General features: G+C 39.9%; 1 protein-coding gene across 5 annotated transcripts; it reads right to left on the bottom strand.

The window, feature by feature from the left end:
• Positions 1-456: 456 nt before the first annotated feature.
• AS3MT (arsenite methyltransferase) lies at positions 457-22,983 on the bottom strand. 5 transcript variants are annotated; one of them, XM_070470099.1, is made up of 12 exons: positions 22,898-22,983; positions 17,148-19,537; positions 16,775-16,815; positions 16,391-16,518; positions 15,308-15,458; positions 14,666-14,802; positions 13,897-13,966; positions 12,539-12,620; positions 11,103-11,234; positions 10,642-10,784; positions 8,221-8,355; positions 457-1,084 (listed from the first exon to the last, which is right to left on the bottom strand). In XM_070470099.1, exons 2-12 carry the CDS (start codon positions 17,176-17,178, stop codon positions 980-982), a joined length of 1,155 nt encoding a protein of 384 aa, XP_070326200.1. In that variant the 5' UTR covers positions 17,179-19,537; positions 22,898-22,983; the 3' UTR covers positions 457-979. The 5 variants fall into 5 exon arrangements, with proteins under 5 accessions (XP_070326200.1, XP_070326201.1, XP_020753559.2 ...); XM_070470100.1 differs by having other exon boundaries at positions 17,148-17,248; positions 19,349-22,932; XM_020897900.2 differs by lacking the exons at positions 17,148-19,537; positions 22,898-22,983 and adding an exon at positions 17,009-17,103.
• Between the last annotated feature and the right edge of the window lie 17 nt (positions 22,984-23,000).

Below are 23,000 nucleotides of genomic sequence, written 5' to 3'. Positions count from 1 at the left end.
CTCAGAGCAACTAGTTGATATTTGCTTGTTAAAATTCTTCATTGCTTGAAGGTTATTTAAAAACTGAACCATCAGCTCCTGATGACCAGGGCCTTGGCTTATATGTGACTTACACATTCTGCCCCTAACAAAGTCTTCAAGTACAACTGGTCTTCAATTGATCTAAACATTCTTGAAACTTCCCTTAAGGTTTTTAATTTCTAATGATGCAACCATCCTTGAAGATCGAGGAGAGAAGAATCCCTCAATCTTCTTCTTTAACTATGGAAACTAGGACTAAACCTAATACTTTCCTACAGGTTTAACTAGGGCATTTTATAAAGGAAAAGAAAACCCATCATCTTTACATCTAGTTTGTCTTTTAAAAAGTATCAAACTGTTTTCCTGTTCTGGTTAAGATTTACCGCATATGGCCACCATGTTGTCTTACGTTAGGGTAAACTGAAGTCAAAAAAATTAACACTTGGGTTTTTTCTTTATTCAATTGCACACTGGAGGAAAAAAACTGATATAAAAGACCATTATCTCAAAAGCACTCCTACCAAATTTGATTTGGCAATCTTTTGGCATGATTCAAATGATTTCAGTAAGAGCTTTGTTTAATGAGTACACATGGTGAAAAGTCCAAAAGGTTCTAAGCAGGTCAGAAGGAAGATGTTTTCCCTGAGACTCGGCCAACTCTCTTTTCTAAAGCCTTCCTTGCCCATGGGCCAAGCTTTCAGACTGCTGCTCAGTTCCATTTCTGGCCACCAGGTGGCACCAGAATCAGGTAAGAGGAACCGGGCTTAACGGGTCTTTATGTGATTTTGATATAAAGCTTTAATACTTTGTAAAGATAACTCATTTATTTTTACCTAGAAATCAGTGGACTTCTGTCACTTGTTCTTTCTTGTGGTATGGGCTATGGGAAAGGGGGGGTTAAGACATGTGTAACTCATTCTTTCACCTCCTGCCCACTGTCTTCTGCTCAGCTGTTGTTTTAGGAGCATTTCTTTGTACTGCAGCAGCCACCAACAGCAGGGGAACTTCGGGACTCTGCACTGTCAGACCTCCCTGCAAGCTCAAATGGATCTGTGATCACATCCTGTCAAAACACAAACCAAGACGAAAGGATAAGTTAAAGACGTTTTGACAGACACTAACATTTCAGCTGGACTTAATGCTTATTTCCTACAAGGAGGACAAAACTGTACAGTTCTGTGGGGTCCGGGAGCAGCATCAGTGACTCACTTATCAAGGTGGCTATCTTTTCCTGAAGTTTCTAATCAAGTTATCACTATTTTCAAGGTAAACTTCGTTTAAAGCTTCTGAAAGTTCCTTTTTGGGCCAGAAGAGTTGATTTTGCTTTATTCCATGGGATTCCCGTTTGTTTGTGCCTTTTACCTTTTTGGAACTGAGCTACTGACATGCTGGATCTTCTTCCCTTCCCTTACTCTAATCTCTAGAAACATGTGTGCAAGAGAAGAAGGGAAGTCCCAGATACCAGAGCCCTCATTAGCAATCACTGATATTCAGATGTTGAGATTGCCAACCGTAACCAGTAAGATTTCAGGGCAGAGTAAGTGGAACGTTCAAAAGATAAGACAGCAGTCTTTATTTTCCCTCCTTTCACCTTCTAATGAGATACCTCTACCAGCAGTGCCAACAGAGTCAGAGAAGAACCAGGCACAAAGACTGCACATCAAGAATATGCACAAGCCACCTTATTAATGAAAATGAACTCACTAAACATGATCTTACACTCTTATTATTTGTTGGTGGACTGCAACCTACAAGTTACAAACAAGTTATTTGTAACTGCAAACAGAAAGATGTACAAGTAATATCAGTACCACTTCCAAATGTCTGCAACCAGCCCGAAAATCTCTCAAAACTTGAAGGAAATAGAAGGTGGGACACCCTGACAAGCAGCCCTTTCCAATACTAACTGTGCTTCTATGAACAGTATAGATATGGAGAGCTAGTGCAGCATACTGGTTAAGAATGTCAGCTCCAGAAATAGATGTGGGTTCAGATTTACTCCTTTCTAGCTGTGTGACCTTGAATCAGCAAATTAATCTCTCTGAGCCTGTTCTTCATTTGTAAAATGAAGAAAAGGAGTATTATGAGGACGAAATAATGAGGTGCCTTCAACATACTAACTGTTCGATAAAGATTAGGTCCTCTAGACTACAACCAAAATCACTGTAGACGGTGATTGCAGCCATGAAATTAGAAGACGCTTACTCCTTAAGAGAAAAGCTATGACAAACCTAGACAGTGTGTTAAAAAGCAGAGACAGCACTTTGCCGACAATGGTCTGTACAGTCCAAGTTATAGTTTTTCCAGTAGCCATGTATGGATGTGAGAGTTGGACCATAAAGAAAGCTGAGCGCTGAAGTATTGATGCTTTCAAACTGTGGTGCTGGAGAAGACTCTTGAGAGTTCCCAGGACAGCAAGGAGATCAAACAAGTCAATCCTAAAGGAAGTCAACCCTGAATATTCATTGGAAGGATGGATGCGGAAGCTGAGGCTCCAGTTCTTTGGCCACCTGATTTGAAGAGCCAATTCATGGGGAAAGACCCTGATGCTGGGAAAGACTGAGGACAGGAGGAGAAGGGGGCAAAGAGAGGGTGAGATGACTGGATGGCATCACTGCCTCAGTGGACAAGAGTTGGAGCAAACTCCGGGAGATAGTGAGAGACACGGAAGCCTGGCGAGTTGCAGTCCATGGGGTGGCAAAGAGTCGGACACAACTCAGTGACTGAACAACAACAACTGTTGTCGTGTGATTACTCCCACGACTATTAACTAGAGCAAGACAGGACATAGCACACACCCTATCTGCATCACTGTAGATGCTGCAGCGTTTTAATAATTATTTTAAATAGCAAAATACACTTTGCTTGTCAGGATTAAAAAAGGAGAAGAAGAAAAAAGAAAAATGAGGACTCTCAAAAACAGTCATTATGGAGTCAAATCCCAGTAAGAAGCAGCACTTTCATTCCCCTACTGCACCAACTGATAGGATGACAGAAATACGAGCAATTCCCTACATGCCTCCTGCTCGTGGTTCTCAGGAATCTATCACAAAGGTCTTCCATAAAAAAGATAAGAATGTCCTCCTCCGAGAGCCCAAGGTTGTATTTCTAGGACACACAGCTGTTTCATTCTTCAAATCTTCCTTCAGTGTCAATTAGTCCTATTTCAGAAACATGGAACTGATGGCATAACCTTAGGCTGAAAGAAGTAAGGCGAGAGAGATGGGAGATGGTTCCGATAAACCAGTTCAAACACGTAGAAAGTTGCGTTCCTGCCAGAGGTCAGGCATCCTCCTGCACATGAGGTACTGCAGAACTCTGCTGGCAGAAGATTATCTCCTGCAAAAGCAAACACATCTAACTACAGTTTCCCAGCCAGAGTGGGCTGGGGGAAAGATTCTGTTTACTTGTAACTAACCCTTATGGCAGAAAGTGAAGAACTAAAAAGTCTCTTGATGAAAGTGAAAGAGGAGAGTGAAAAAGTTGGCTTAAAGCTCAACATTCAGAAAACTAAGATCATGGCATCTGGTCCCATCACTTCATGGCAAATAGATGGAGAAACAGTGGAAACAATGGCTGACTTTATTTTGGGGGGCTCCAAAATCACTGCAGATGGTGATTCCAGCCATGAAATTAAAAGACACTTACTCCTTGGAAGGAAAGTTGTGACCAACCTAGACAGCATAGAAAAGCAGAGACATTACTTTGCCAACAAAGGTCCGTCTAGTCAAGGCTGTGGTTTTTCCAGTGGTCATGTACAGATATGAGAGTTGGACTGTGAAGAAAGCTGAGCACCGAAGAATTGATGCTTTTGAATTGTAGTGTTGGAGAAGACTCTTGAGAATCCCTTGGACTGCAGGGAGATCCACCCAGTCCATCCTCAAGGAGACCAGTCCTGGGTGTTCATTGGAAGGATGCTGAAGCTGAAACTCCAATACTTTGGCCACCTCATGCAAAGAGTTGACTCACTGGAAAAGACCCTGATGCTGGGAGGGATTGGGGGCAGGAGGAGAAGGGGACAACAGGGGATGAGATGGCTGGATGGCATCACTGACTTGATGAACATGGGTTTGAGTAAACTCTGGGAGTTGGTGATGGACATGGAGGCCTGGCATGCTGCAATTCATGGGGTTGCAGAGTGGGACACGACTGAGCGACTGAACTGAACTGAACTGAATCCTCTGACAGCCTTCAGAACCAGGATTCAGGAAACCAGGTAGAGGAGAATAGAATGATGAAAGTATTTCCAGATAAACGCTGATTTTGACCAGCAAGATTTTGTTATCAGTGAACGACCAAGAATTTCAAAAGACCAGTAACACATTCATGAAATGCAATGGACTGAAAAGTCAGAATTTTCAAATTTCTCTTTTCCCTCAAAAGTTATTTTTCCCTCAAAAGCAGAGCACTCAAGAATCAAATAAAGCAAAAAATAAATAAATCACTTTTTACCTCTAGAGATGGCTTCTACACTTAGCTCAGACTATGCCACCAGGGAATTCCCTAATAAGCTTCACTCTTAAAAGACTTCTTGGGGACTTCCCTGGTGGATAAGAGTCCACCTGCCACTGCAGGGCCATGGGTTTGATCCCTGATCCAGGAAGATCCCACATGCCTCGGAGCAAGTATGCCCATGCACCACAACTACTCAGCCCACACTCTAGAGCCTGGGAGCTGCAACTACTGACGCCCATGTACCTTACAGCCTGTGCTCCACAACAAGAGAAGACCATGCACCAAGCCAGGGAGTAGCCCCCCTTGCCGCAACTAGAGAAAGCCCGTGCAGAGCAACAAAGACCCAGCGTGGCCAAAGACTGCTTGGGAATTCCCTGGCAGTCCAGGGGTCAGGACTCAGTGCTCACTGCTGGAGCCCGGGGTTCAATTTCTGGTTAGGGAACTAAGATCCCACAAGCACTGTGCGAAGAAAAAAAAAAAAAGACTGTGACGTAACAGAAGGTGGAGGAAAAGGCACAAGAGTTACTTGTGTATCAATGTTTGCCCCATGCCTCTAATATTTCTACAAAATATAAAGAGCAGAAAAGTAAAATTCTTGAAGATTATAGAAATTCTGAGCCAGGAGAAAGGGTACATGAGAGAATGATGAAAAAATCCTGCAAAGAGGGTCAGAATTCAAACACACAGAACACAGTTCCAAGATACCAAGAATCTTCAGTTCAGTTCAGTCGCTCAGTTGTGTCTGACTCTTTGCGACCCCATGAACCACAGCACGCCAGGCCTCCCTGTCCATCACCAACTTCCGGAGTCCATCCAAACCCATGTCCATTGAGTCAGTGATGCCATCCAACCATCTCATCCTCTGTCGTCCCCTTCTCCTGCCCTCAATCTTTCCCAGCATCATCTTTTCAAATGAGTCAGCTCTTCACATCAGATGGCCAAAGTATTGGAGTTTCAGCTTCAATATCAGTCCTTCCAATGAACACCCAGGACTGATCTCCTTTAGGATGGACTGGTTGGATCTTAGTCTTTAGTTGGACCAAGAATCTTAGCAAAACAAATCCATAATCACCTCTGTTTCTTGAGTATGTTATTACTTGCCAGGCATTGCCTAACATTTACATGTATCATTCCATTTGACTTTCACAATCTGAGGGGAAAAGGGATTATTATCTTGCCATTAAACATGAGGAAACCGAGGGTTTAAGGAGTTTAGGTAAGGAATCCAAGATTACACATAAGCGGCAGAGCCGAGATAGGTACTTAGTCTGTCTGTGTACATATACCCCACCATCCTGCCCCAGAAAGAGAAGTGGTTTATTTTGCTGGGCAGGACTTTAGTGAAGGTTAGAAGTTCTGTCAGACAAAAAAGACTTGAAATCCATCACTAAGCCTATTCTAAATAATAGAATATTATAAATTAACAAATGGATTAATAATTATGAGAGCATGAATGGGGGAAAGGTAAAAATAAATAAGAGAAAGATGCTACTATCTGTTATCGCTCCCTATCCACCTTCTTCATAGGGAGGCTGTGAGAGATGACTGGAGATAAGTTGTGATAAAATGCTTTTAAAAATGCTACACCAATAGAATAATTTTAAAATAAGAATCTAAGATATTTTAGGAAATATTCATTTCAGAATATGCTGGAATACTGGCTCAAACACTTCACTCTAACAAAGATGGCTACAATCAAAAGAGAAAGTAACAACTGTTGGCAAGGATGCAGAGAAACCGGAACCCTTGCTCATTGCTGGCAGGATTGTAAAATGGTGTGGCCACTGTAGGACACAATTTGGTGACTTCAAAGAGTTAAGCGGAGAATTATCATATTGCCCAACAATTCCACTCCTAGATACAGACCCAAAAGGATTCAAAACAACCACTCAAACAAGTACGTGAGGCACATACACATGCACAGTCACAGCAACATTACTCACAACAGCTAAAAAGTGGAAACCTAAACGTCTATCAACTGATGAATGTATTAAAAAGAAGAAAATGTGGTATAGCCATATAAGTGACTATTATTCAGCTATGAAAAGGAATGAAATACTGCTATATGAATAAACCCTGAAAACATTATATTAAGTAAAAGAAGCCAGACAAAGGTCACAAAGTATTGTATGATTCCACTTATACGAAACGTCCAGAAAAAGCAAATCCAGAGACAAGAAAACAGATTAGTTACTGCCAGGAATGGGGGAGAGGAGGATTGGGGATTAGTACTTAATGGGAATAGGATTTATTTTGGGGATGATGAAAGCTTTCTGGCACTAGACAGTGGTAACGGTTGCACAACATTATAAACAGACTAAAAGCTGCTAAATTATATAGATTAAAATGGTTCTAAAAAATGGTTAAAATAGTGAATTTTATGTTACACAAATTTTACCTTAAGTTTTAAAAAACACTAAAAGAAAACAAGTAAATTTATAATGTTCACACAGAGCAGATCTTTCTAACGGTAACACCAGAGCCAGAAACCATAAAGGAAATGACTGCATAAAAACTGAAAACATCTATTCAGGAGAAAAAGCAAATAAAAAGGGGAATTCTCCTGTGGTCCAGTTGTTAAGACTCTACGCTTCCACTGCAAGGGGCATTGGTTCAATCCCTGCCCAGGGAACGAAGGTCCAACATGCCATGTGGCACAATTAAAAAAAAAGGAAATGAAAAGATAAATGAGAAAAAAATTGCAACATAATAATAACAAATAATAATAAACAAAGTCTTACAGAACAATTTAAAAAATCACTCTAATAGAAAAAAGTTAAGGGATCACATAGGAGGTTCACAATGGATGAAATGTAAATGGTCAGTAAACATAACCAAAAAGCTCAGTGTATGTAAAAAAACAAATTATATTCTGCTTATCAGATAAAGATTTTTTAAAAGTTGTTGTCCAGTCACTCATTCATGTCTGACTCCTTGTGATCCCATGAACTGCAGCATGCCAGGCTTCCCTGTCCTTCACTATCTCCTGGAGTTTGCTCAAACTCATATCCATTGAGTCGATGATGCCATCCAACCATCATCTTTTTTAAAGAGTAATACCCGTATTAGTACGAATACAGGGAAAAGATAAAAGACTATACATTGCAGGTAGGTATGTAGGCTGGTACCATCTTTCTGACTACTCACATTAAAAGGTCTGTTGTTGCTGTCTTGTCACTAAGTTGTGTCCAATTCCTTGCGACCCCATCGACTGTAGCCCTCCAGGCTCCTCTGTCGGTGGGATTCCCCAGGCAAGAATACTGGAGTGGGTTGCCATTTCCTTCTCCAGGGGATCTTCCTGACCAAGGGATCGAACCCACGTCTCTTGTATCTCCTGCATTGGCAGTGTATTCTTTACTGCTGAGACACCACAGAAGCCCACGTTAAAAGGTGTATGTATATATGTATACTTTGCATAATTTTTCCCAAGGTAGCTCTTGATCTTTTTTGTATCTGTACCTCTTTGGAAACCTGATGAAAGTAACAGACTCTTTCCCAACAAAATACAGATACAATTTTAACGGGTTCATGGATGCTTTAAAGTCCATTGATGGATGTACCAAGTCAGCATTGGAAAAATGAAGTTATGAAGTTAAATCATTTTATAGGTACAAAAATACTAGAAATAAGTTATGGTGGCCAACTAAAAGAGTAATGATTTGTTTCTTTAGCAGTTTGTGGTGATCATAACAATTTTTTAAATGGTTCTCTGTTTGACTTTAGGGAATTAAAAGCCAAGCCAACCTTTACTTCTAAAGCAGTATAGCCTCCACATGTTGGCAACTTCTCTCCATCTGGTCTGATTAGAAAATCTTGGGCAAATCGTGAATTCTTCAAGATAGACGCTGTTTCTTCATCTACTTCAACAGCTTCATCTTTCTGAAGGGAAGCATGAAAGACATTCTTAGAGATGCCACTTTTATCTCAATAGAAGAAAAATACCCTGAAGGGTTTTTCTATCTACTACTATCAAGATAAAAGACTATACCTTTTGACATAGTCTTTTCTCACATTCAGACCCTGCTGCTAGTAGCTTCCTGCTTGTTTCTCCATGCAATTGACCAGTATCATTATCAGTTTTCCTTTGGTGGCAACACCAAAAAAAATAGGACACTCATCGCTCCAGCGTCTCGTTTCTGCTCAGAAGCAAATATAGAAAACCACTGCTCTCTGAGTTTCACCTTATTTGTTGCTAAAATGAGGTCTTTGGACTAATGGCTCTTATAGTGTGTTTCCTTGAGTCCCAGTGTGCCTGGGAGGTGCATAAAGGGTCCACACCTTGGGAACCAGGACTTAACACAGGAGATTCTGAGCTGTCTCCAATCTCTGCTCCTGTCCGATAAATTCTGCTTGTATACCTTCAGATACTGGGGTTACATAAGGCAAGGACCTACCCATAGTAAGTATTGGTCTTTTAAATAAAATTTTGGGCTTCCCTGATAGCTCAGTTGGTAAAGAATCTGCCTGCTTTTTCTGAAAAAAAAAAAAAAATAAATAATAATAATAATAATAATAATAATAATTCTGGGGGCAGGTAGAGGGTGGGCAGATTGGCTGATGGGGGTCAAAAGATACAAACTCTCAGTTATAAAATAAATAACTCATGAGGCTGTAATGTATAGCATAGTGACTGTAGTTAATGATACTGTTTTATATATCTGAGAGTAGCTGAGAAAGATACCGAAATTTCTCATCATAAGAAAAAAAAAATTTGTAACTAGGTATGGTAATGGACATTAACTATAGACTTACTGGATGATCATTTTGCAATATATACAAATATTAAATCACTATGTTTTATACCTAAAGTTAATATAATGTTATGTGCCAACTATGTCTCAATAAAAAATAATTCTGCCATTAGAAATGTGTTTTTTGAAAGCCACTAGACCAGAGTGATGATTTTACTGATTCTGTGAATCTACTCAGCAGGCAAGTGGCAGTATATCAGTGAAAAAGCATTAATGGCTCTGTGGCACCAGCAGTATTTAAGAAATCTGAAAATGCTATCTAGACCGAAACATCAGAGTAGGGAAACAGTTAAGTTCTTCCACCTTTGGAACAAATAATGACTGTATCTTCTATTTACTGAGTTCCCAGTACCAATGTTTTACTACATTATTGCTAATCTTTATAGAAATTCTGCCACATAGTATTATTATTATCCCTACTTTTACAGTGGAGCAAACTGTGTCTCAAACAATTTTGGTGGCATATTCAAGTTTACTCAAGTAATAAGTAAATAACAGAGCTAGAATTTGAAACCAGCTATCTAGTTCCAAAGCCTGCACTTACCTGTTTTGAGAAAACAAAGCCCTACTCTAAAAAGAGTAGTAGAAATATCCTGTTATCATTAAATACTGCTGCTGCTGCTAAGTCGCTTCAGTCATGTCCCACTCTGTGCGACCCCATAGACAGCAGCCCACCAGGCTCCTCTGTCCCTGGGATTCTCCAGGCAAGAATACTGGAGTGAGTTGACATTTCCTTCTCCAATCATTAAATACTAACACTTCCTTAATCCCGAAATACAATTAAACAACTGAAATATAGTTGCTCAGTACTCTCACAGTTTTCCATCTTTATAATACCATTAATCAGATGTATGAATGATGTTTCTCATAGAAAAGTTCTTAAAGGGTAATAATGATATTTGGTTATGTAGGAGAACATTCTATTCTTAGAAGATGTATGCTGAAATATTTAAAGGTAAAATGTCATGATATCTGCAACTTACATTTTAATGGTCTAGCAAATATATGTATATATTTATATACATATATATGTACGTATATATTTGTTGTTGTTTAGTCACTAAGTCGTGTCTGACTCTTTTTTGACCCCATGGGCTGTAGCCCGCCAGGCTCCTCTGTCCATGGGATTTCCCAGGCAAGAGTACTGGAGTCAGTTGGCATTTTCTTCTCCAGGGGATCTTCTTGACCCAGGGCTCGAACCTGGGCCTCCTACAATGCAGACAGATTCTTACCACTGAGTCACCAGTGAAGCCCACAAGTATGTGTGTGTGTTTGCTTGTGTGTATATAGATACACAGACACATACACAATACCAAGACCAGAAAAGTGAGAAGCAATGTAAGATCAAGAAAAGGTTTGTGGAGCAAAGGTAAGAAGAGGAAGAATGCTGGAAATCATGGAATTCTTTACTTACCTTAAATGTGAAATTTGCATCAAATATCAGTTCTTTCTCGTGTCCTGTAATTCCTCCATTGTAAATAACTTGGCATTTTTTGGTTGGTCCTGTCTTAGGGAGTTTGAAGAGGCGAAATGTTGCAGAAACAAAACAGCAGTCGCCTAAAAACAGAATACACTCATGGTTCATCTCCAGCACTGCAGTGGTTATTGGTCTGCTCAAGAGGTGAAGACTTAAATATTATAAAGATGGTTTCTTCTTTGCATGCCATCAATCATCCTTCTGGGCACATGACTCTATTTACTGAATAACTTCAAAGTGCTTTATGAAACACCAAACTTTGGGAAGCTGCCATTAAAGGGGAGATAAGATGGAGATTTCCAGATGACACAGTGAGACTCACTGAGGAGATACTTGCTAATCACCGAATCTGAACCATTCAGGGTGGAGTTGTAACAGTCCCTGCTACTGTTTCTTACCGATCACGTTTTCTAGGTCCTTGTTTTGAACTGTAATGAAATTGGCAGTGACCAAACGTGGAGGACAGAACCCAATTTTTTTGGCAAGGATAAAAAGGTCCTTCCAGTACAAAGCACCACCCAGGCACTCACCTAAAAAGAGAAAAATCACAGATCAACCAATACAACTAGATATTAGGGAGTTATTCTTCTGGTATAATTGATTAGGCTATGGTATTACTTAGAACACATGTCCTAGAAAAATAGAAGGACCTGAGTGTCCCCCAAGGTCTAGAAAGTCAAGGTTAAGGCTGGATATGCTAGCTAATGGTTCTATCAATCATAATATTCATGCATATATTAGGTCACATTCTGAAGAGCACTATGTTATGTGAGTAAAAAAAATACAAGAAAAATTACAAAACTGCCTCTTAGTTCCAGATTAACCTTATAACAATCTGCTACTAGAACAGTAATTACTATTAATGTTCATAAGGCATTTACAGTTTTTAAGTTCATTACATCAACAAATTAGAAACCTAAATCATTACCAATAAAGAAATGGCCAAATAAAATATGGTACAGCTGTACAATATAATTGTATAATACACTTTTAATTATTTTTAAAAATTTTAGGCTTAGGAAATATGCTAAACAAAATTGGAATACTAAAGTCTATATGCAGCATATTCCCAATATTTTTATACTCACCCACAGGAAAAAAAGCAAATCTAAAAGTGTATATACTAAACTATTAAAAGAGTTACATGTTTAGAAGTAATTTTTTCTTTTTGTATTTTCCAACTTTTTTTTTTTGGCCACGCCACTCAGCTTTTGGGATCTCAGTTCCCTGATGGGGGTTCAACACTGCACCCATTGCATTGACAGCACAGAGTCTTAACCACTGGATTTCCAGGGAAGTTCCAACAATATCTATTTCTTACTGTATAATAAGAAAAAAGTTAACATAATTTATTTTTTAACATAATTTATTTTAAAAGAACTTTTGATTTTATAGCCAGACTGACCAAACACATGCCATTTATCTCCTCAATGTCCAGAAACTCCATGAAAATGACAGTTAAGGGATCAACAGAATAGTGATGAAAATACAGGGAATTAAGGACACATCAACTCTGGAGCAACTGGCGTCATTTCCACACTAGAGCTTTTAAGAGAATTTTTCACACACATTATCCCATTCAATCTTCATGACAGCCCTATGAGGCAGACTGAATTATTACCTACATTTTATAGTTCGGAAGTCATGACTCAAAGAGATTAATTAAATTGTCCAAGGTCATATCAGAGTTGAGTGTCAGAGGAGAAGAACCTAAGCCTGCTACCTAACGCCATGTGTTCCCATATCACAAAGCCTCACCCTGGACATCAGCAGGATGGAATGCTGTACTTGAACGAGTATCTGCCTCAAAACAAAACAAAACACAAACACCTACCCCATAAAACTTTGTGTGTCCTGATTTCTTCTGGCAATTCAAGGCTAGCATAGACGTCACTGAAATATAGCTCCCCACCATGCTGAAACAGCAGAATTAATCCAAACAAGGTTAAAGATTACATTAGTCCCTGATAGCAAAGAAAGGGATGAGGGGATAAAATCAAGTTTTAAAAAAACAACAGAAGTTCCTGAGTTGACCCTTTTTGAACAAATAACTACTTGCTCTCTCTCTAGTTACAATCAATAGCCAACTGCCAAGATTTTTTTTCAGTGCCTCAGCCAATAGCTAATAAAATAACTTTACAAACTTAATCAATCTGAAGCAAAGCAGACTAGGCTTTCACAAAACAGGAGTAAACAGTACTCATAAAGTCTCCTTCCTTAAAAATTATATAACTTTTGTAACATTGTTATTTATTTTTGTAATAACACATTATCTTTTAAAAATGTCCTTAAAATCGCAGGCATATGAGTTATCAGGAATTTTAAGATTTTATTTAGCTAATTTCAAGAGCACGGAGGTCTAGATTCTACAGTAATGTCTCTACCGTCTACAAGTACACCCTGGTGAAAGTAATGAGCTGGTCTATATAATGGCATACTAATTAAGACAGCGTTAAATCATCTCTGCATAGTGTCCAACTCTTTTCTACCCCATGGACTATTGCCTGCCAGACTCCTCCGTCCACAGAATTCTCCAGGCAGGAATACTGAATTGGGTAGCCATTCCCTACTCCAGGGGATCTTCCCAATCCAGGGATCGTTTAAACCTGGGTCTCCTGAATAGCAGACGAAAGCCTTGATCTCTGCAACAGTCTTATAAACCAAGAATCTCAGAATCTTCTATCATGAAGAAATACATCTCATGATACATACAGAGGGTGTGGAGCACCTGCAAGTTTTCCTTTAAGAGAGTAGCGTAAAAGATTCACCTTCTGTAACTTCCCAAAGATAATGGAATACTGATGGGTACAAAATAAGGAGCCCCGAGAAACACTGTCCATGCTAGGAGAGTATATTCAAAATAACCTTAGGAGTTAGTCCCAAGGTCCCTGCAGCTCTGCAAATGCTTTTCTAGGCTCCTCTACAGCAGCAAGCAGGACAAAAAACAGTCAAAACAGCAAATTTTAACATATTCAATCACAATCGTGACTCTCAGATTTATCACCTTTTGCAACCTGAGAGGAAAACAAATTCATATCTCAGGTATTCCAGTCACCCCCTCTTTCTGCCACTCTTTCTAATTTAATGGATAAATTAAGAGTTGGAGCTCTCAGCTCAAGGGGACAAAGACAGGACAGATTCCATGTGTTCTCACTGATGTTCAAAGACAACTTGTCTCCCTCTTCTCCTCACCTTTAACACTCGATATACCTCCTGCAGCACTTGCTGTTTATCAGGTACAAGGTTAATGACACAATTGGATCTAAAAAAGAACAGAGAGAATGTCAAGCACAGCTTCAGACTACTAAGACACCCTCAAATCCTTTTAGTCCCTAAAGGTGGTCCCACCATTTTCTAAAAGCTACACCATTTTTCCCACCTCCCTCCTCTCCTCCCCACACTCAACTTTGTCCCAAGATAAGGGAGATAGAATGTTTAGAATCTCGATAAACTATTAGCAAGTTTGAGTGTGCAGAAAAAATTCTGAGGATGATGTTGGCCATGCAACAAAATGACCTGGGACCAGACACCTATTGCACAAGGCATTCCTCACACAACATGTAAATAGGCTGAGTTCCTCAAAGGCAGCTTTATTAAGGCTGTCACTTGGGCATGATTTGACAACTCGGAGGAAAAACAGAAACACAGAATCTTATCATTTGCCATGAAAATAATACTAAAAATAACAGATCAATGTATATTATACAAGCAGACTCAGGAGTCTTGCTGGTCTTTTGGGTGCATTCCTAAACCACAGTTCAGCTTAAAATCTGTTCTCTCTTAGGCTAGTATGTTAGGTAGCTAGTGGACTACAAGTGCCTCAGGCTAGCTCCATCCTTTTGTTAAGCCAGGCTAAGTTTACTTTAAGCCCCTAATGAGAATCTATTCAACAAAAAGTGATGATGTTTGTGTGTTCAATCATAAATGGACTATATTCACAATAGTCAGGATGCAGACCTACATAACAATATCATAACTCTCATTCTTGATTCCAGCCTCTTCCAACTTTTCTATGTAGCCATGAATAAAATTCACATTGGGTGCCTGGAACCCATATTTTTCCATGTGATATTCAATGTACTTGTTAGCTACTTCCACCTACAGGAAGGAAAAAAATAGATTTGATAATCAACATTTTTGAATGCACTAATATTTTCCTAAAATTTCCTATTACTAATGGAATATACTCCCCCCAGACTATTTTAGGTAAGTAAACAAGGTTCATCTGGGCAAGGAGAATTTACTACAGCATAGGACAATTCAATGGAGCATAAACCCACTGTTTGATACATGGGTTTTATTTGAATAAACTCTTCATTCAAGAAAATCTTTCATGATAAATGGCAGAAAGAAGGAAAAGATCAAACTCCATTCAGACATCACGAGACTCATATATCAGATCAAACCTCTGACTCCCTTCTCCCAGAGAGGCCCCTAAACATAAAAGTTCTCAGCTTCCAGGTCAGGAAGCAATAATGGCAGAAATGAGCATTGCATTTAGCATCTTTCTTAAATTATCCTTGACATGTAACAAGGAAACAACTTCATCTCTAAAAGACTGCTTTTCAGAATTTTTTCCTCCTTATCCCTGAAATTGCCTCACCTGACCTTCTGTCATGTCTATTCCAGTGACATGTCCCTTCTCACCAACCAACTGACTAAGAGCATAGCAATCTCTGCCACTTCCACTACCCAGGTCCAAAATCCAGCAGTTTTCCAGACATTCAGGGATGACCAGACCACAGCCATAATACCTGGAAAATAGAAAATATATACATGTGTCTATTATTTTCCCTCTAGAAACTATAAGACATGGGACCACTAAATCTTATAAATCCTTCCTCCTTCCCTTCCTCCTTTCCTTCCATTACTCATTCAATTTCTCTTTCAGTGTTTAGTCTCCCCCAATACACTGGAAACTCCATGAAGGCTGACTATCACTGCTTTGTTACCATTGAATTGATGGGCACCGTTCCAGGTAGTAAGACAATAAATCAACTAAAATATTTGTTAGGCACTAACTGAGCATCTAATGCAGGTCCAGGTCAAGCGCATTACTGAAGAAGAAAGGTAAGACAAGTGTGTTTAATGGGGGAGGTAAAACACAAACACAGAAAACATTTTCTATTATTTATTGAAAAACAGTGGCACAGGAAGTAAGTGCTATAGTGGTTTGGGGAAGCAGTGCTCAAGGATCAAAGACTGCTTCACAAAGTAGGTAGGACATCAGTGAGGTGTTGGAAGGGTGGGATTCAGAAAGCATTCCAGATTGATAACAGCATGCCAGGCAGGCAGAAATCATCTTGGCTGCGTTGATGGTAAGAGGAAAGGAAAAGTTAGCCTAGAGTAGTCCAGGGCATCAGAGGGAGCCAGGATTGGTTAGGAAGGCAGGGTCAAATTGAACAGGTTGGAATGTCAGGTCAAAGGAGTATGAACGTATCCTGTGAGTAAAGGGTAGTTCACTAGGGGAGTGGAGGGGTTGGAGCGGGGAGGTGAGGGGGTGTTGTCACTGGATGTTCTTCAACAGAGCAGTAAGGTAATCAGTGCTGTGCTATACCGATTTTATGACAGGCAAGGCAAGCCCCATGGACTGGAGAAGGCAGGTTAATTCTAGTGACCTGTCATCACTATTTTTTGAGAAAACTGCTGTCTGGGGTCTTCATGGAAGCAGCACAGAGCACTTTACCTCAAGGATACGTCCTCGTGTACATTCTGCAGGGCTTCCCGGACGTGCTGGGGGACCGGCCTGGCTGCAGTGACACAGGCATTGGTCTGGAGGTCTGCTGACTTCTTCAGCACCTGCCCATAGTAGGTCTGACCCAGGGGCCAAAGGTGGGGTGAGGGATGGGGAAAGAAGAGCTGGTGTCCACTGGGGTAAGGCCCCTGCACCCCACCAACCCCACTCCAACCCACTGAAGCCTGGCCGGCCTTTGCTCCCTGTAAAGCTCCAAGCCCGGAGGTGGCCCTGCCCCCACCCCAGGAATCCTGGCGGGCCAGGCCGGGCTTCCAAAGGCCTAATGTCCCCATTCAGCCGATGCTCCACGGCAACCACAGGCCCTACTGCTGGCACCTGCACGTCCTTCCGGATCTCAGCGTCGCGCGGGGTGGCCACTGCCGGGAGGGAGAAAAGGCAGCTGAAAAGCCAGAGCGCTGAGCCCAGCGTGGAGGCGGGGGAGCCCCGGGTCAGAGGGGTGGCCTTAGGGCCGGAGCTCCCAGGTGGTGGCGACAGTGGGAGGTGGGGGGAGCAGTTTCGGTCACAGGGCCTGCTCTGGGGGCGGGCGGAGAGGAGAGGGACCACACTCACTGTCTCCACTGTCTCCGGACTCCAGGACTTGAGTACCCGCAGACCGCTCTCAAAGGCCCCGCCCCGCAGCGCTCTCGAGGCCCCGCCCCCAGGCAGGCAGGCCTGATTCCCCGCCCCCGCCCCCGGGGAAGGAACCCACCTGTGCAGTAGGAGGGACCACGTGTCCTCATGTGCTGCTCTGGCCTACTGGGCCTAATGTCAGCTTGGCTTTCGGTCTTTCCAACCAGGAAGAGGCTATTACTGTTAATAAGTATCTTTCTTTATGGCTCGACTGTAATTTTCATTTTATAACGCTCATATTAACACCCATACATACATTGATTTTTGCCCCTTTAGGGAATGAAATCACCTTTTCTCAAATCTAGTTTTTAAAGTCAAGTATATTGAGATATAATTTACATTCAGTAAAATTCACCTTTCTTTATAAAGTGTACAGTTTTGTGACTTCTAACAAGGTACACATCACTATAATCGACACTCTCTCACCCAAAACAGTTTCTTCATTCCTCTTTGTACAGTAAATCTCCCCACCTCCAGCTTCTAAACAACCAGAGATCTGTTCTCCCAACTTTCCCAGAATGTCACAGCAACAGACCCATACATTATGTAGTTGTTCACAGTCTATAGTGAATTGTATTTAGGGAAGCAACTTGGACAGGTTCATTTTTAAACTCTAGTATTTTTTGGTCAGTTCACTTGTTTTCTAGGTATTGTCATCTCATCTTGCAGAAATTTTTTTTTAATTTAGTTTTTCCTCCACTAATACATTTTATTTTGTGGTAACAACAAGAATTCCTATTCATTAGGATAGTAAGGAGATATGGGGTTTCAATTAAAAGGATATCTGAATGGAAAATTTACCAAATTTTACTTACTTTTCAATCTCATCTGGTAATAACAATTTTCCCAGATGTCAGTTAGCTTTTAAATATTGAGGAAGTTGTGTTTTTGTATTTTTAACAAACTAAACCCATGGAAATGATCCTCGTTGGAATATTTTTATAGGCCAGAATACTTCTATTAAGTATGTAAAAATAAGTTTTTTAAAAAAGTAAATTTTTATAGATACCTGCTTTTTGGCAATCATTTAATGGTGAAAACACTCCTGAATACTGGACTGCAAGTCCTTGGACTGCAAGGAGATCAAACCAGTCAATCCTAAGGGAAATCAGTCCTGTATATTCATTGGAAGGACTGATGCTGAAGCTGAAACTCCAATACTTTGGCCTGGCCACCTGATGCAAAGAGCTGACTCATTTGAAAAGACCCTGATACTGGGAAAGATTGAAGGCAGGAGGAGAAGGGAACGACAGAGGATGAGATGGTTGGATGGCATCACCGACTTAATGGACATAAGTTTGAGCAAGCTGCAGGAGTTGGTGATGGACAGGGAAGCCTGGCGTGCTGCAGTCCATGGGTTCACAAAGAGTCGGATAAGACTGAGAGACTAAACTGAACTGAACTCCTAAATAATAAGTTTTAAAAACACTCTCTCCATTTAAAATTAGTTCCTTTAGAAAAGTAGTCACTTTCTCACTCATTATTAAAATGGTAACTTTATCTTGAAAGGAAAGAACTGTATCATATTCTACTTGTTCACTTGTGCTTGTTTTATCACATTATCTTCAATTTGCGGTTATTCACAAGAACCATTTGATAAGCCTTAAATCCACTTAACCACACACAGATATGCTACAATTAAACAAACCACCATCAACTTATACTGTGTTACTCCCAGTTTCCCCTGAAGTATCTAGTGTGCAGGGCTGGTTTTGGACCAGATGGCTTGTGAACATCACTTATTCTGATTGGTCAGGGCCTCAGTCACAGAATTTTTTTATTTTTAGTATCACTCCTTGGAGAAGGAAATGGCAACCCACTCCAGTATTCTTACCTAGAGGATGCCACGGACAGAGGAGCCTGGCAGGCTATAGTCCATGGGGTCACAAGAGTCCGATATGACTTAGTGACCACACCACCACCACCACTGCCACGATCACTCCTGGTGAATGGCACACATGCTATGTAGACTGAGGTAGAGCTCTCAAATCAAGCCATATTTAAAATATTAGCAAAAGCTAATTTTCTCTTTTTTAATATTTATTTATTTATTTGGCTGAGCTGGATCCCAGTTGCATCACGTGGGTCCTTCTTGTGGTGTGCAGGACCCTTTTAGTTGCTACATGTGGGATCCAGTTCCCTGATCAGGGATCGAACCCAGGCCCCCAAGACTGGGAGCACAGAGCCCTAGCCACTGGACCACCAGGAAAGTCCCTAATTTTCTCTTTTAAAAATAAAAGCATAAACATACACAATTATTTTCACGTTTTCTTTCCTTACCTCCAAGGATGGCCTTGTGTAGAACTCCACACATCTAACCTTGTAAGTTACTGGTCTGACAATTCCAGCACGGTCCAGAAAGGCAGATTTTGGTTCAATACACAGAGCCATCTTTCAAGTAGAGCTTCCAAAATGGCCAGCATCCCCAAGTAAAAGATTCTCCAAACATTAGAAGCATTTAAACAGAAGCTATTAATAGAAATACCAACTGGTTGTTTACCTACCAGAGATGAAGCAGCAGGGGTAAATGGGTTAAGATTCAGTTCCAAAAATCTCTCCTTTGTATGATGCTAAATAGTAGAAATGACAGGAAGCACCCTTGTTTCTGGGGCTTCCCAGGTGGTGCAGTGGTAAAAAAAAAATCCGCCTTCTAGTGCAGGAGATACAAGAAACACGAGTTCAATCCCCAGATTGAGAAGATTCCCTGGAGGAGGAAACGGCAACCCACTCCAGTATTCTTGCTGGAAAATTCCGTGGACAAAGGAGGCTGGGGGGCTACAGTCAATGGAGCCACAAAGAGCCACTACTGAACACACACACATACCCTTTTTTCAATTTAAAAGAAAAGTAACAGATAATAACAAGCTAGACTAGCAGTCAAGACTACCAAGCTCAGAGACTTTGGATAAGTCACTTTATCTCCCTGCCTATGTGTTTCCATCTGTTAAACATAGGGCCAGAATTTAATAACTTGTGAGGCCCCATACAGCTATAATATGCTGGAGTCCTATGATACTTTCCTCTAAAACATACTTTTAGAGAGTTTTTTTAAGTTTTAATTAGAAATAGAAGTTGAATTTTTTCTAATCCCCTTTTGGTGTTTATTACAGTGATGTATAATTTTTATTGTTTCTTAGTAATCTAATGTATTTTGCAGCTGTTACATCAACTTTGTAATGCCAGAATTATTTTGGCAACTCTTCTAAATATTTCTCTATTTGATTTTTTAGATTTTATTAGGATTTTTGCATCTACATTCATAAATAAGTATCTCCTAAATAGCTTTATGTTATCTTGATTTATTTTTTTTTTTATGAAAATTACATTTACTTCAGCAAAGGAACTGGGTATGTTGCTATCATTTTCTATACTTTGGGATCATATGGAAATGATTTGTTCTTTGATACTCTGAAAAAGTCTCAGGATAGCCATTACAAACAGATGACATTTTAACTGGTTATTTTTGACAAGTTACAGATCATTTCTCATAACCAGGTGGGACATATTCTTTTTTAAATGTTGGTTTTATAATACTATGCCTTTATAAGGAGCCAGACATTTTGATACTAATAATTAATTTTTTAGCATCAAACTGATTTGTTGTTCAGTCACTAAGTCATGTCTGACTCTTTACAACCCCATGGCCTGCAATGCACCAGGCTTCCCTGTCCTTCACTTTCTCCCAGAGTTTGCTCAAACTCATGTCCATTGAGTCAGTGAGGCTATCCAACCATCTCATCCTCTGTTGCTCCATTTTCCTCCTGCCCTCAATCATTCCCAGCATCAGGGTCTTTTCCAATGAATCAGATTTTTGCATCAGGTGGCCAAAGTACTGGAGCTTCAGCTCAGGGTTGATTTCCTTTAGAATTGACTGGTTAGATCTCCTTGCAGTCCAAGGGAGTCTCAAGAGTCTTCTCCAGCACCGCAATTAGAAAGCATCAATTCTTTGGTGCTCAGCTTTCTTTATGGTCAACTCTCACATCCACATATGGTTACTGGAAAACACATACCTTTTGTCTATACGGAATCAAACTGATCATTCTTTTCAAATCTGATTGATTTATACATCTCCTATTAAATTACAAATTTACTAATTTATACTTTTATGATTGAGCCAACATTTTACCAGTTTAATCTATAAGAACCAATTAATGGTTTCATATATTTTTCAAACTTTTCTAACACATGCTTGGTTTTCTTATTTTACTTTCTTTTGTTCTCTTTCTAAATTCTAACCACAAACCCCTTGGGTGCGGGGTGGGGGCATTTATTTCTACTTTATCCCTAATATAGAGGGCTTCCCTGTCCTTCACTTTCTCCTGGAGTTTGCTCAAACTCATGTCCATTGAGTCGGTATGACTTTAAAGTATGACTTTTTTCTTTTATAGTACTGCTTGGGTGTCACCACATAAATTCACTTGCATAAAATTTGAATTTTCATTATTTTGAAATTATCTTCCAACATATCCTCTATAACCCAGATGTTATTTTATAGAAATATCTTTTGTCTCCATATGTTTGATTGCCATTTAATTCTACATAACCTATTTCTATAAGAAACAATTAAATTATGTATACATTTCTGCCTATTCTCATATTTGTCTACTTTTCTTTCATGTATTTTGGCATTATGTTCTTTGTTGGAGAAGACTCTTGAGAGTGCCTTGGACTGCAAAGAGATCAAACCAGTCAATCCTAAAGGAAATCAATCCTGAATATTCACTAGAAGGATTGATGCTGAAGCTCCAATACTTTGGCCACCTGATGCAAAGAGCTGATTCATTAGAAAAGACTCTGATGCTGGGAAAGATTGAAGGCAGGAGGAGAACGGGATGACAGAGTAGGAGATGGTTGGATAGCATCACTGACTCAATGGACATGAGTTTGAGCAAGCTCCGGGAGATGGTGGACAGGGAAGCCTGGCGTACTGCAGTCCATGGGGTCACAAAGAGTCCAGCATGACTGTGTGACTGAACAACAACAACAAACTAGGTTTTCATTATTTAATGTAAATTTCATCTTTAATTTTAATTGTGAAAATTAAGTTGTAAAATTTATCTTATCAGATACAACATAAACAATAGTGTGCCTGTGTTCAGTTGCTGTGTCCTGCTCTTTGAGGCCCCATGGACTATAACCTGCCTGCCTCCTCTGTCCATGGGATTTCCCAGGTAAGAAGACGGGAGTAAGTGCCATTTCCTCCACCAGGTGATCTTCCCCATCCAGGGATCCAACCTGCGTCTCCTGGATTGGCAGGCAGATTCTTTACCACTTGAGCCACCTGGGAAGCCTAAGCAATTACTGCTTCTTTAATATTTGTTCCAGCATATGTTAATTTTTTTCATCTTAAATATTTCTTTGCCTTGTGTATATCTGGATGGTTACACTTTGTTTTGTTTTCTAAACTGGTGGCTTTAAAAAAAAAAAAATCAGTCCTTGGATTTTCTAAGATAATTCTACCATATGATAACAATTTTGTCTCTTCATTTCTAATAGTTACATTTAATTTTAATTTCTGAACCAGGTGTGGCTTCCAGCGAAATGCTGAATAGAAACTGATAGTAACATCCTCTGATAACATTTCAGATGTTTTACTCCTAATATGACAATTAATGTAAGTTTGCAACCATTCTTTTTAAGGTAAATTGAGCCTGTTTACATTTAATAACTATAATAAATGTTTATAGAATGAATACATAAGTGAATTCCTTCATACCTATTTTTTTACTTTAAGTTAATGTGCATATATATAAAATGAGGAATATATATATATAATCTAACATGATTAGTCAGCTTGATGATAGAGAATATGAATTAAATTGGACTCACATTTGCTTTTCTTCTTTCAGTAAAAACACGATTTTCTTATGTCAGCTTTCTCCCAATACTTTAGTGAATTAAGAACAGAGTTAAACCAGGTTGTAGTCCCATT

This window comes from Odocoileus virginianus, chromosome 7, assembly GCF_023699985.2.
Source record: "Odocoileus virginianus isolate 20LAN1187 ecotype Illinois chromosome 7, Ovbor_1.2, whole genome shotgun sequence".
In the NCBI taxonomy this organism is placed as follows: Eukaryota; Metazoa; Chordata; class Mammalia; order Artiodactyla; family Cervidae; genus Odocoileus; species Odocoileus virginianus.
Note: the sequence above shows the minus strand (reverse complement) of the source record. Positions and strands in the feature narration are given on the sequence as shown.